General features: G+C 42.4%; 1 protein-coding gene across 3 annotated transcripts in view; it reads right to left on the bottom strand.

The window, feature by feature from the left end:
* The window catches only part of LOC122716542 (discoidin domain-containing receptor 2-like), a 141,482-nt gene that overhangs the window by 40,443 nt on the left and 85,302 nt on the right, over positions 1–15,737 (bottom strand). For all 3 annotated transcript variants that reach the window (XM_043939725.1, XM_043939726.1, XM_043939723.1), the window contains exons 5-6: positions 6,617–6,764; positions 5,734–6,041 (exon numbers count right to left, since the gene is read on the bottom strand). In XM_043939725.1, the coding sequence (XP_043795660.1) occupies positions 5,734–6,041; positions 6,617–6,764 (456 nt within the window). The remainder of the gene's footprint in view (positions 1–5,733; positions 6,042–6,616; positions 6,765–15,737) is intronic.

Here is a 15,737-nt window from a genome sequence, read left to right on the forward strand (position 1 = left end):
AGCAGGCGACGCGGAAGGGAATCCGAAGGACGATCGGCCGCTCCTGTTTCGAACAACGACCACGAAGAGGACACCGCGTCAAAGAGCGCGTTTACAGTTCGATGCCCTTCCCTTCCCCCTTGGTTCGTTTCGCTCCCCCCTTCGGATTCTTTCGTTTCGCGATATTTATCGAGATGGAATCCTATTCTTTTCTCTTTTAGAAACGAGTTGGAGTAAATTTTAGTTTCGCATCGACTTTTTCGTAAAAAGAAAGAAAGTTTCGAGACGCGAAGTATCCGTGAATGAAAATAAATAAATAAATAAATAAATAAGATTTATCGAAAGGATCAATTCGCTTGGTTTTCTTGATAAAAAAAAAAAAAGGGTTTCGACGAACCCTTCCTTTTATAACGCATAAGCGAAGAATTTGCCCAATTTTTATCCACCGCAATTTCGATCTCGTTTCAATTGGACGCGTTTCGCGGCGGAAAAAGCGCTCACCGCGCTCGATGAACGAACGTTCCGAAAACGCGCGTTTTCAAACGTCCCGGGTGGACACACACGCGTTTTTCCGCCGCGGGTTGCGACTTCCCCCCCCTCCCTCCCTCCCTCCCCCTCCCTCCTTTTTTTTTTCATCAATTCCCGCTCGCTCGGTTTGTCGATCTTCGGCATTAATTGCCTCGAAAAACGTCGGCCGTGCGAGTGCCCCCTTCCAAAATGTCCCGATGATTTTTCGTCCACCCAATTCCCACCTGTCCCTCACCGGCGGTCACGCCACGAATAAAATATCGCCAGCTTCACCGTGACCGCCCGCGTGAAATTGCTGATACCGAAAATACAGCCTCTTCTCGCTTCTCTCTTCTCCCCTTCCCTCCTCCTCCCCTCCCCTCCAGTCCAGGAACAGCCCAGGACGGGGTATCGAACGTTTCAATTAAACGTGTGTTATTTATTCGGGGACAAAATTTTTCCCCCGGTGTCAATGTATTCATGAGCCAATGTATGAAATTTTTAAATTTTTCGTCAAGCCTTGTGTCGCTAAACGTAGAATTCGTGCAACGTGGTCGCAGTGATGGATCGAAACGATCGAAACGGGCGAACGAATTATCGAAAATGATTTTTTGATGAAACGAGGGAGGGGGAGGAGAGGGGGGGGAGGGATTGATAGGCCTTATTGATTGAGAGGGACGGGGCAAATACATACCCCTCTTCGCCACCTTTTATCCGAATTCGGCCGCTCCCTATTTACGGCCGCTGTGTGTGCGTTCAATAATCGTCCATGCATATTTCACCGCACGCGCCGCCAAATCTTTAAATGCGCCGCGGCGGCTCGCGAGTTTAAAGCGGATTTCAAGTCCGCCCCCTCCCGCTATTTCTCGTTTTGTATTTTGCGTTTATATTATTTGCGGCGAAGAACGTTGTTGCTCTTGTCAACTGCCAGCGTTTCCCTTTCGTTCGAACGAGAAGGAATGAAAGAAACGATTATACGTAATCGCGACGCATCCGTTTGTATATCGGCTCGATCAATTATTTCGATATATCGACGTTATATGTTTTTCACCTTCTAGCCAGTGATGAAATAAATTGGAATATTTCACGTTTTTCAGTTCGATCCATTGAAATTATCCATTAGCCTCGTTAAAAGTTGTTGTATAAATGGACGAGATTACAGAAAGATCGGATAAAAGTAACGGCGCTGATTATTACGTTGAATATCTTTCTTGAAATAATCCAATAATTTCGAAAGTTTAAACTCAACCGGCTACATCTCCAAACATATCCAACTGTTAAATATTACCTCTATCTACTCTCTAAACTCTACTCGAACCTATTCGATCTCTCGAAAAAAATCTCTTCCTCTGACAAAAATAAATAAATCGGTTACCACCTCGAACGATGCGCGACGACGATTGAATAACCACTTTCGGGAACACCATCGTTTGAATCCGAAGTTTGATCCCTTTGATGGCGGCCAATTTTATTGCCTCGAGCGGAAATAATTCCATCCATGGATCTGGCATTCGATCGCATCGGTATCAATGGGGCGAGAGGGTGGCGCGAAGCGAGGGTCGCGAAAGAGAGTGGCGGATAATGTATTTGCATTACATTATCCAAGTTAACGCGAAAGGGTCGCGAAATCGCGGCGAGACGGAAATTGTACGAAGGGGGTCGAATTATTGGGCGGCCGTCCGAGGCGAAGAATGCCTCGAATGACGCGAGGCCAAGAACTCATTTCCGCTTGTCCCCCATCTACGACATAAAGCAACGTAGGAAGGAATGACTAAATTTTGATCCACCCCGCTCGCACAAATCTTCGTTTAGGTTAAACTAAGTAAGTTTATGTATATATTAAAATCGATTATATCCAGGATGAAATATCGTACGATCGGGTCGATTAAACGATAGCGTTTTGAAACGAAAGTTGAGCGCTGTTTAGTAAGATTTGTGAAGCTAGATTATAGCACACGACCAAGCATTTCGAAGAGGACGAGGATAGAAAAATATTAGATTGCCGATTTTAGAATAAACGACAATCTTATATTTTGACGTTGTCCTCTTATATTTCTTTATTTTTTGTATTAGTTTAACTGTTTTTTGAAAAGTGGTCAATATGGTGTTATCGAATTTATAATATTATGTACGAATTTTATTAGATTCTAGAGAAGATTCTATCAATGAGAGGATCGTTTACTGATTTCAAAAATTCGGATCTGGAAATGAGAATTTTGAAATATTAAACAAAGATAAATTGAAAGGCAAAGTGGACGTAGAATTAGACGTATCTCCAACGACAGTTTTCGCTTGAATTCGCTTCCGTTTAAATTTCGAAATACACGGTGGGTAAAAATTATGGACAATTATATGGCTGGTTATAAACGTCTCGGCCTCGAATCGTCAACGTTATTAACTCGTAATCTTATTATTGCTTGGAACGCTGCCAAGTACGGATAAATAATTTAATCCTTTCCTCTAGAAAATAGAGTTCCAATTTACGCAACGTTCATTGAATTTCGTTTGTATAAATTGTGCACGAAAGTTCGTTACATACGGGCAACGTTTACTTTTTTCCCTATATCGGGAACAGCAACGTTTTCTGACGCAATTCGCGTGAATTCGCTATTATTATTCTTCGCTTATCGATCCAAATTTTATCACTTTAATATTAATATTAGATTGCAAGACATGAAACGCGAAACTCGTAAACCTTAGTTAACTTATATTTTGCTTAATGTATTTTGACCTTGTCCTCTTATACTTTCTCTGTGTAATAACTTATTTTTTTGTATTATGTTTAACTGTGTTTTGAGAAATTGGAATATTATTCCTGTGTTAAGCTGAGTTTAAGCTGAGCCCAAGTGCAGTCGAAGCATATCGAAATATTAGGTTAGCTTTCGAAGAAGATTCTATCAATGAGAGGACCGTTCAATGGTTTCAAAAATTCGGATCTGGAAATGAGAATTTTGAAAATGAGTCCCGAGATAGATATTAAACAAAGATAAATTGAAAGGCAACGACAGTTTTCAGACATTTCGCTGCAATGGATAGAAAGTGAAAAAATTGGGGAAATGGATAGCGCACCGACTGACGGAGGATCAAAAATTGCCGCGTTTCGAAATGTGCTTATCGCATAAACCTGGAAACGGTAAAAGTTCATTTTTGAACTAGAATTAGTGAGAAATTATACGACATTCTACACGATCTGGACAATAATTGGACGCTAATGAAAATCCTGAACAACGTCGAAACCTTTATTAAGGTTGAAAAAGTTCTGTAAACTAGATCATCTCTATTTATTAGCTGTTTTTAAAAAAATAAAATATTGGACGCTCGAGAAGCGCTTTATAAAGAATGGAACACGTCACTTGCAATCTCTTGGAAAAAATGATTAAAGCCAATGGCTCGTATTTTGATCAAGAACCAAAGATCACATTTTTCGAAAAAATATCGACATTTCCTTTGTTTCTTGAAATACAATTTTACAAACGAAACGAGATCGAGTAAAATTTCAAATTACAAAATATTCCTGTCGCAATTAGAAAATTTTTCACTGACACTTACTAACTTTTGTGATCGACTGTACATTCTCTGGAACGCGCGATGATAGCGATTTTTTCGCTGGTACACGCGCGTGGGAATTAGATTTATGGATTTACATTAATTCCACGGAAGAGAGAAAGAGAGAGAAAGAGAAAAGAAAGGAGTAGAATCGAGGCTCGAATGTACACACGCTTTAATATCGTCCGGCACGCGTTTAATGTCACCCGTATTTTTCCAATTAACGAAGCGGCGGCGAATTAAAGCGAAACTTTCCTTGACCCGCGCGCTCTTCTCAAATGCATGGCATTTTGGAGCGGGAATAAATTAGCCGACGTATCGTTTCCTACCTTCTCCCTCTCTCCCTTCCTCCCTCTCTTCCAACGTTTGTAATTTCGTTATTAAAAATATCTAGAGGAATTTTCGCATTAACTGCGCGTTTCCGCGTGATTTGTTTCCCGCCGGTGTACCGTAGAGAATACAAAAATAACGCCAACGGTTATCTTATTTGACCAAGCGGAATTTTTATTTAAACGGTTGTAAATCGTGTTACCCGTTGTTCCGTAAACGTAACGAAAACAGTTACAGAAATTTTGCAAACACCAATTTGCGCAAAAGCCAGATCACATTTTAATTAATTTACTCGGGAAAATTTCTATCGATATCGTTGGAACTCGATAATGATATAAAAGGAAGAAAATAAAACCTGCAAAAAGACACTTTTTTAAATCCTTATTATAATATAATTCAAAACAGCTGTTTATCCGTTGGACGAACGAAACACCAACGATTTTCCCACGTTTACACGCATTACATAATTACAAAATTTCACGAAATTGAATATCATACCGCGCGATAAGGAAATCCTTCTTGCGTCGTACGAGGAAATCGATGATGGCAAGGATGGTTGAAAAGGTGGGTGGATGCGCGAGCGTAATGCGTCCGGCTTAAAAGCGTGCGCTTTTAATGAAAGGAGATCGTCGATGACGAAAGTGAAGTGGCGGCGCGGCTGTGAGTTTAATAACAGAGATCACGCGCCCCGATTATTCTCGCCACGCTTTTAACCAATATCCCCCAAGGAGGCCACGCTTCCTTCCGAGATAACGGAATCGCCGTGTTTCAATTTGTATTTTTTTATATTCAACCGGCGTCCGACCGATGAAAAGCGTCGAGCGGAATATTCAATCAACCGTGGAAGAAGGACATTTCGAGGAAGGATCGAGAGGAAGAGAAAGAGAGAGAGAGAGAGAGAGGGAAAGAAAAAGAGGATCTGGAACGAGGCAGCGTGGATGGGTAAGCCTGTTGATCGGGCAACGCTGCTTGCGCATTCCTTCTTACCGTTGGAGGGGAGGGGAGGAATAACGTAGGGTAAACGATTCCAACGCTTTTACACGACGTGTTTACGTTGGACACGTAATTAGACGCGAAAGCTGTCCCCCTCTTAATTCTCAACGCTTTCAAATTTATTTTTATCTCTGGACGCGATTCCTTGGAATTTTATTCCGACGACCCTTCGCTACTATCTCTCCGTACTTTTGAACGTTTCTTTAATCATCACGATGGATAGCTGCTTTAAATTCGAACCGCTGTTATTTATATTCGAATAAAATCTGAAAAGAAGGGGTTGGAAGGAATGAAAACTTAGGATAGGAGATACGAGTGAGATCGATACGATTTACGATTTGACGAAATTTGGAGACGAAATTGGTAAAGAAGGCTCACCTGGACATCCTTGGTGAACTGATTGTTGCAGTAGATGTGGATGGCCGAGAACTCTCTGACCTTGTCGAACTCGAACTTGATCTCGACCGGTTGGCCGCGCGTGTCGTTCCTCCAACCGACCCACCCCTGCGTTCGATCCTTATCGTAGTACGCCAGTTTGAAGTTATCAGGGCCCGTCCTGCCGTCCGTCAGCTGGCCCAGACCACGCTGCAGCTCCCCGTCCCAATGTCCGTCGTACGTGGCGTCGAAGAATTCCCACTCGTTGCCCCTCTTATCGCCTTGGGGCATCGAATAAGATACCACGCCATCTGCGGAAAGATCAAACGTGACGAGTCACCCCCCGCTCCATCTTCCGATCGCTCAACAGTGCAACAGTCGTGTTTGGCCGTCGTAACGAGAAAGAAGGTGGAGGGAGATAAAGATTTACTTTTTCGATGTGCAGTTCAATAGAATAAAAAAAGAATCCACACTGCGTTTCTATTAATTAGTATTCGTCGAGGCGAGAGAGAGAGAGAGAGAGAGAGAGAGAGAGAGAGAGAGAGAGAGAGAGAGAGAGAGAGAGAGAGAGAGAGAGAATTAATCAAGCGATAGGAAGTTCTTGGAAACTGCCTGGAGGATTTGGATTCACAATTAATTGAACTTCTAAGCACGGCGAGCGTGTAAGACACAATAGCAGTCTATGTTACTTGGTGTGTACCTTTCCGTTTGGTTAAACGTTTAATTCGATGTTGGTTCATCAAAGGAAGAAAGGGATAATTGTACAAGCAAGATTGTGAAAAGCAAATTTGCGCACACGGGAATGGCATAAGGGTTAATGGACAGTCCAGTGAGTATTCTAAGCGGCGGCAAGTTCAACGAAAATTGGAGAGTGCAAACAGCTTACCGCTCCAGTAACATCCGTAGAGCTCGACCCGCATGCAAACCGTCCGCGTGTGATGGCTGTAGGGCAGAAAACGGATCTTGCTCGCCCACAGAGGCGGCTCCAGCTCGTGCTTCGACTCCAAATACGTGTTCGTGTTACCCTGTATTACCTGCAACCGTGGAAACCTTGGTTAAAGACCGAGACCGAGGCCCGACTCTTCGGGGTATAACCTTTCGCCTCCCCTATTTTTCTCTCCAACCCCCTTCTCTCCTCCCCTTCCCAGATAAGCTATCTTATCGGATCGTTACGAGCGTATACGTCACTCGGGGATAACCTCCAACTTTCGAGTTTTGAGAACAAGTTTCGGAGGAACGAATCCCAACGATTCGCGGCCACGCTTATATTCTCTTATCTTACAAGAGATTTTAAAATGAAAAAAAGAAAAAGAAATATTTCGAGAGACGTTACGCGTACGAATACGCGAATACGCCAATAGAGAAAAAGAAGCAAATAATCGACGAAATTGCGAACTGTGCCCCCTCTCGAACCCTCTTCTCTCAGCCTCTCTCAGATGACATTTACATCGCCGGCAAGATGCGTTTCCGCGCTTGGCCACGTACTCGAATACCAACGTCCGACATCCCGTCACAGGGCGGGGATCGCGTTCCACCGCGTCGGAGCGGGGAGGGTTAAGGACTAATTTCATCCCACATTCCGCCACGTTAGGTATGACGAGGGCCGGGGGTTGGATCACAGAGGCGTGGACAGAGATACGCGATCGGTTTGAACGTCCATCGCCCGCATTCCCCGATCTTCGCCCCCCCTCTCTCTCTCTCTCTCTCTCTCTTCGCCTCTCTTTGTGTACACCGTCTTGGCGCGATGCAATATTGATCTCACGTTTGATGAATAAAATAAGCGGTTTATCCGACGTTGGGTGCGCGGCCCCGAGAGATGGCGGCCCGAGCGGATGTAGCAGCCGTACGTCCTTACGGATACGCGTGTAGGTGCACGCAAGAGAGGGGATGAATGGTACGTGGACAAACGCGGTTCTCTCGTCGAGTCGCGTGACGGAGCGTTTTGCGGCCGGCATTTCTGCGCATTCTGCCCACGTTTCCCACCCTTGAACGGGGGAGGGGGGAGGGGGGTATGTACGTTCCGTGCCATCGCGTGCCCTTCCTTCCTCCACTCTTCTTTTCGGTACGACCAGGCATCGACTTCGACTACTATTACCACTGCCGCTATTCCCACACCGCTCTTTCAATTCCTTTCGCGACGTCCGCGGTGGAACGGCCGCTTCCTCCTTCGATTTGTTTGCTCCCTTATTGAAATACCTTTCGCCTCCTCTCCTTTCCGACCGATATTGGATTACTCCCGTCCAATGGAGTAGCCTTCAACCACCACGTGTTGTTGCCGTTGATACTTTTATTTCGCGCATTTTAGGGGATGTATTTTCGGGGATACGATCTCGAGCGTAAAGTGGCTTCATCTCCACTCATCCAAAGTTATTGCTTTTGCAATTTTATCGCGCGATGCTCGTGCACACACGGGCAATTGTACGATTGGAAAAAAAGGATGTACTCGGAGGGAGAATTTGTTAGAAATGGGGGAAAAAAGAAATACGGGGAAATACGTGGTTGCCATACGTGTAGGGTCCTTTTTATAAATATATAATTAAGGTTTTTTCGAAGGGCAAGCCTTTTTTAGGCTTTTCTCGGCCATCGTTTCCTTCGAGAAACTGAAACGCTTGGAAAGCACTCCCCAAGGCGAACCCTTGGAACCGAGGGGGGTTACTTATATACCTTATACGGAACTCGTATAAGAATCACCCCTCCGTCTGGCCTCGATTCTTTCTCATTTCGGCCACCCAGGGACACGTTACGCCATCGCCACGCTTTCCACCGGAGTCGTACACAACCACACGTTTCTTCCCCGCCAATTTAATGAGATTGCAGCGTGCGAGCAGAATTTAATTTCTCGAAATGGCTCCGCTAAATCTATCGCCCGCCGGAATACTCTCCTCCATCATTTATCACTCTCTTTCTTTCGTACTTTCGTAAGAGATTAATAGCCGCCAAACAGCGTAATTTAATTTTCGATACAGATTATATCTCGTTGTCTTGAGAATTATTTGATGTTCATTCAATTATTTGAAATTCATTCGACTCCGACTGTTTAACTCTTTGCATTCCTGTTTCTCTCGAATCAGCAACTCCAGACTCAGACTTTGGTGCATTCGGTGCGTTTGGTGGCCTCATAATATAATCACTCGTAAGATAAAATTATACGTAAAGAGCTTAGGAACTTATTTATGAAGCGATATTCTAAAAGAATCAAACATAAATAAATATTGTTCAAGTTGCCGCAACAATCCCAGTGGTGAGAGTCACCGTTGGAGAGCAAAGGGTGTAATAATTAAAATTCTTGCCGAAACAATCGAGTATTCTCGTTGATCGAATATTCAAAAATACTCGAAAAACTTAACCTTGTTGTTTTCTTCCTCCCTTTGATGCAGTATTATAATTTATACAATACTTAATATTAATCCTTTGCATTCCAGGCCTATTTCGCTCGGTCGAACCGAGATAATTACTCATAACATAAGATTACACCTCGTAAGATTATACGTAAAGAGTTTAGGAACCTATTTGTGAAGCAATATTCTAAAAGAATCAAACATAAATAAATATTGTTCAAGTTGCCGCAACAGTCCCAGTGGTGAGAGTCATCGTTGGAGAGCAAAGGGTTAATAATTAAAATATTAATAACTAAAATTCTTCCCGAAACAATCGAGTATTCTCGTTGATCGAATATTCAAACATTCAAAAATACTCGAAAAACTTAAACTTGTTTTCTTCCTCCCTTTGATGCAGTATTATAATTTATACAATACTTAATATTAACCCTTTGCATTCCAGGCCTATTTCGCTCGGTCGAACCAGCAACTCCAGACTCAGACGCATTCGCTGCGTTCGGTGGCCTTATAAGATTACCATAAGATAAGATTATACTTCGTAAAATTATACGTAAAGAGTTTAGAAACCTATTTGTGAAGCGATATTCTAAACGAATCAAACATAAATAATTGTCGTTGTTCAGATATTGCCGCATGCTCACCGCTGGAAAACAAATTTTAATTATTCTCCAACAAGAAATATACCCTTCTTCCTTATTATTTTTATCAGAAGTTTAAACTCGTAGTTAGAGCATAAATTTTTCTCGCACGCATCGATAAACACTAGCGTATCACATTTTCTTTACGCACGCCTACGAGAGGGCGAGAAGGGTGGCTATTACTTTTCATTACCCATAAACCCAACCTCGCGCCTAGAAACCTTGGAAACCTCTCTAGACGACCTTGCCACCACGGTCCACCTGCCGCCAGTCTGACCGTGTACACGCAACGATGCGAGAAGGCAGGGAACAGAAAGGAAAGAGAAAGAGAGAGAGGAGGGGGGCGCGCGTGCCCTTCTAATGCAATTTCCTGCCACTTTTACTTTCCCCCTTCGGTGCACGAATGCGTGGTTGCGCGCGTGCATGCGCACCGGGGGTCAAGTGTTAAGCGGCCAGCAATTATAGCTGATATCGATCTGCGTTATATCGCGCACGTTATAACTCGCGAGTGTTTTGCGACGTTTCGTATTTTCTACTCTCAACTTTTTATTAAACGGAGAAATGGAATGCGCGAGGATGTACACCCTTCTCGCATCGATACAATTAGGTTGAGAATTACGAAGTAATAATTCTCGAGAGAAAGTACAATCTGCTCGGTTCTTCGAATATTTGAGAACTCGGTATAAACGATTTTCCTTGTCCTTGTGAGAGGAGGAAGAGGGAAGAGAAAGAGAGAGAGAGAGAGGGGGGAAGTGGAAAGGAAATAAGCTGTGTTTATTACCGTGTAAACCGGCCGTGATCGCGAGGCGGAGAGAAGAAAGTTGATCTTGTTATAACGAGGGAGGGGACAATATCGAGATACCCGTCGTTTTGTGTGCGTTTCATTCATCATTCAAACAACTGTTGAAATTACGTCGCGGCCTCGTTCCACGAGCAACCAGAGATATCGCTTCCCGAACAGGGAGCAAACCAAGCGGAAAATCTTCCGATTGTTTAGCCTCGAACGAGGCTTTCTTATTGCCATGCTTTCGAATCGAGTTTACTCTCTTTCTCTCTCTCTCTCTCTTTCCATCTCTTTCTTTCCCATATGCACCTGTACAAAGACACGTTCGTCACAAACATCGACTCTTCATTTTTATAGGCCAAGGAAATTGAATGTAAACATGGTCGTGTGTCGAGTAACCGAGCGTTAATTGAAAGCCATCGAGGAACCATCTTCCCGCTCGAAAATCGATTCCTCTCTCTCTCTCTTTTTTTCCCTTCCCTCGTTCAATCTCGTGGAACGCTTATTCTCACCGAGGAGGTTGTCGATCGCGTGATTAGAAACTTTCAAGAACAGCGTTTAAGATTCCCAAGAGATATACATCTATGTAACTCTTGCGCCTATCATGTAAAGGAAATTTATTTCCTCTTACCATCCCTCCTATATGTACCTATACTTGATTTGACGTTTCTTTACACGAAAAAACATTCGCGATACGATCGATGAAGCGACACGCCATCCCGGATTTCGTACAATTTTCAATGCACGGTGTTCGATTCTTGCTCTCAGGTATATCGTAACGTATACGCGCGCATATCGGGTAAACACGATAATGTAATTGGTTCGTATTATATATATATATATATATATATATATATGTTTGAAAAGAGCGTATATATTTTTGTGTAACTTTTTTACATGTAAATAATCTACGTCATAGATTAATACAAACTGCATTAACTTCGACATCAAAGATGTTCAGAAAAAAGTACCTTCCACTTTTCATCGCTTCACCTTTTCCTCCTCCTGATGAAATGATCGATGTTAAAGCAACCTCGCGAAAGGAATGCACGTTTGATTATATATATATATATATATATATATATATCGTTTCGAACGGATAGAAATACAATTTCGAAAAAAAAAAAAAAAAATAGGAAACTTCTTTATTGGCTCTCGTTCCTCCTCTCCATCGAACTGCTCGAGAATAATAAGAAGCGAGTAAAACGATAAGCATTTCCCAGGCGTGTTTAATTATCGGCCACGATAATCGAGTCGCTCGCTAGTTTATCCAAACTTTAACCGGAACAATAACGGCGCGGATTTTCATCGGCGCGCCAAAACGTATCGTTTAATTTTCGGGGCCGAAAAGCTTGCCCCTCCCTCGAGAAAATACACGAAATTTCCACGAAATTTACGCGAATATCCAAAGTTTCGATACATCCACTCAGGTATCTCCCGGGATCGAGGGGAGGATCCGGTTTCCTCCCCGGTTTCATCTGGCCCATTAGAAACAGTTATGCCGCCGTTCGGAATAACAATCGGCCGTGATAAAGCCCCGCATATCCCCCGAATTATCTCCAACATGGACAACGCGTCCCGTTAATGTCCTCCGCTTCGCGTGCGTGCCCCNCCCCCCCCCCCCCGACTAACGTTGATACGTTGCGCGCTCCTCCATCCAGCCGTATCTATCACCCTTATTTTTTCCCCCTCCCCTTTCTTTCTCCCATTTACGCGCTCGCGTGCGTGCGTGCGAGTGATTTACGCGGGAAGCGAAGCAATCCCGGCTCGCGTGTCGACACGCACTCGTCGCGCACCCCCCTCCCCTCCAACGTAATTATATCCACGATTTCCACGCGAAATTCCCCCCGTCGAGGGCTCCCAGGTACGGAGAAAAGCTGACAGTGATACGTGACGCGATAATGACGAAGAGGAAGATAAGTCTAGAGTTGGGGAGAGGGAGGGGATTTCGAAGGAGTGGTTGTTTCGAGAGTGTAATACACGAATCGTTGGAGGTTCAATGGTCTGTTTGAGAAGTAATGGTTAACGATGTTGATTATAAGGAAGTTTATTTTTATTAAGGGAAAATATTCTATTCGAACGATTTGAAGTATGGACGGGCAGGGAGAATCGAGTTGGATGAATCTGTTCGTGGAGGAGCTCTATTGTATTGCGAGAAGCATGATTAAGAGAGGTTTTAAAACCGTTCTACACCGCTGGTGTACACGAGGACACGCCTCGTTTGAGAGGCAGGGAAACCGGGTCGCTCTGATTAATTGAAGTTTTTGCGAAAATCGGCCGACCTTGTCCCTCCCCTAGTTTCGTTAAAATATACGAGTAATTAATGCGGCGACATTGTTCCGCGTGCCCGTGTGGTGGAACGGCGTTCTTCGCGGGGGATGGAAGAGTTTTGCTTTACCTGAGATTAATAACTTTACTTTTCGTTGCTAATCGATAATTTTATGGTACGATTTCAATTTCTCAATTCGATCTCAATTTCGAAACGCTTGACTTTGTCCTTTTCTTTTTAAACGGTGTAACAAATTCAGTAACTCTTTTTACTTGAAAAGAGAGAATTTGTTTGAAAATTTATTTCAAAAATATATATTTGTAGAAAGAATTGTTTCGTCGCTTTGACAGTTTATCAAAATGTTTTCTACCATGCGTGAGAGAAAGGATTGCTATCGATGTTTGCTGGTAACGATAAATAATTGAAATGATCTACTCCGAATTTCTCTAGGAAATTAATCCTGATCGTTGAATGAGAATTGTTCAGCTTTGATATAAGTGAACAAATTTATTCTTAAGAGATTGATTGACATATTTCAATGTTAGAATGTAAATGCCAGTAAATTAAAAGCCATTAGACGAATGTATTAAAAATTAATACGCAATTTTTACGTTCATTTTAAATCGCGACATTTGTTCGTAGACGATTCGTTAATATTAACCGTTCACTCGTCAAAATAAAAAATTTCCCCCCTTTTTATTTATTTTCAATTTTTAGAAAGAAAGAAAGAAAGAAAGAAAGAAAAAAGTACGTATTCTCGACAAAGAAACTTTGCCTCGATTCTACTTTTCCACGTATCAAAATGCTTTGTACGGGTTGGCGAATAAAAAAAAAAAGAAAAGTCAAGCTGCGTTAAATCCTGGTGACCTGGGAGGTCAAGCGATTATTGATCCGGCCAACCCGTTCAGGGAATTGGGGATTAAGAAAATCACGCGCATCTCTTTCAAACTGGGATAAAACTACGTGTTATATGCGTTGAAACTACATTAAACATCGAGCGATATTCTCCCGATATAAAACTGGAAGATGGGTTTTTAAAAATGTAAGGAAAATCCATCCATCATTTTTATCGCCCATCCCATCTTCCAACTACTGTCGTAACAATTTCTTTGTATCATTCTTTGAGGAAACATTCTTTCTATGAAATCCTCGATGATCAAATTTCGCGTATTCCTGTCGACGTAACAATTCTTTTTTTTTTTTTATCAAAACACGTGCAATTCTTACCTTGTATAAATATATATAAAGAAAGACGGATGGTAAAAAATAGAACGATTGCGAGGTGCTTCGAATATCACGTCTCCGTTTTTCCATCTTCTCTTCTCTTCTTTTCTTTTCTTTGCTCGATCGTTCTCATCGGTTTTCTTTTTCGAGGGAAAGAAGAGGACATTGACGAGGAGAGGAGCGTGTCAAGACGATTAAAACTGGGAATAAGAGGAGGAGGAGAAGAAGAAGAAGAACGTCGATGAACCGCGAGAACGGGGGTTCGTTTCGTTGAAACAGAAGAAATCTCTCGACTCGTTTTCCTTTCACCTTCGTTGAGTAAATGGCAGAAAGGCGGAAGAATGCATTCTTTTATCGCGAAATCATTTCGTTTCGTTCGCGGAATACGGATGAAATGTTTGCGTCGGGAAGTAAGCAACGAGACCTCTTGTGGCCTCTCCCTTCTTCCAAACAAGGTGAGATAAAGAAGGAAAAATTTCTCGAGTCTCAAACGGATGATATTTCTTCGCGAATTTGCGTTGGATTCAAAAGAAATAGTGGCATTTACATTGTTAAATACGTACGTATCCATCCATCCTCTTATTCGAATTATTAAATCGAGAAAGTTGTATATAAGGGAGGGTGGAATTTTTACGTTTAATTTTCTCAGAAACGAGAAGTCTAATTTCTTCTTCTTCTTCTTCTTTTTTATCGCGCTACGATAAGAAAGTTTTATCAGAAATCAGTCTCGTCTTTGACACTACACGAAATTTTTCCTCGTTCCAATCCTCCTTCCGATCAGAATTTCATCACCGATCGTTCCACCGTTATTATTTCCTACCAATTCCTTGCTCTAAAAATTCCATCTGAAAAATTGGAAGCAAAAATTGGAAAAAAATCTGTCTAAAAATTATTACATAGCATGGTTAAGATTTAATTACCCTCCCCTTCTCCCCGTGTTCTCGATCCGAAGCAACTGTTCATTATCGAAGTTGAGCCTCGCGGGAAACGAGGCCTCCTTGCCCCAGAACGTGCACTCGCATTCGGTAGAATAGAAAGGAGAAGCTTGTTGCACGCCCCGAGCCTTAATTACCTCTGCCGGTCTTTTCAACCCCTCCTTCTTTTTCGTTTCGTGACAATTATTATTATTACGCGGCGGTGCAACTTTGCCGCAATACGCGAACAACCACCAGCTAATGTCACACACGCCTGTAACGAAAATGGCGTCCCATGGTGAAAACTCGAGAAGAAAACTTTCGATCTTTCGAGTCGTCGCGCACCTGCTGGTATTCCAGACAACTATTCTCTCTATCCATCTCTCTTTCTCTCTCTTCTCCTTTCATAATTTCGCGAAAAATATTCGAAAAATTTTATCGTGGTCGAGGTGCACGTGTGCGATGCAGCTCCGTAATAAAAGGAAAAAAGATCAAGCTTTATTAAATTAAGAAATCTCGTCGTCGCTTTCGAGAGAGGTGTTTTCAAAGAAATTAATTTATTAATAACAACAATATTCGTAATAAGATTTTTCGATGCTTATCTGTTAATTTATCAAACGACTTTAACGTATTTTCGATCGAATCGTTAACTTAGGGTTAATTCGAATGGAATATTGTAATTCTTGTCAAAGAAAAAGTAAAGCGAAATTTTTTTCTTATATACAGTTATCTTACAATTAAAAGCATCGTGTTATTTATACCGCTCTCTCTTTCTCTCGTCTCATTTCAAATGCATCCTCTTATCTTTTATTAATTGAACGATCCACTTGTGAAGAGTGA

This window comes from Apis laboriosa, unplaced genomic scaffold, assembly GCF_014066325.1.
Source record: "Apis laboriosa isolate Shangri-la unplaced genomic scaffold, ASM1406632v1 scaffold47_cov149, whole genome shotgun sequence".
Classification (NCBI taxonomy): domain Eukaryota; kingdom Metazoa; phylum Arthropoda; class Insecta; order Hymenoptera; family Apidae; genus Apis; species Apis laboriosa.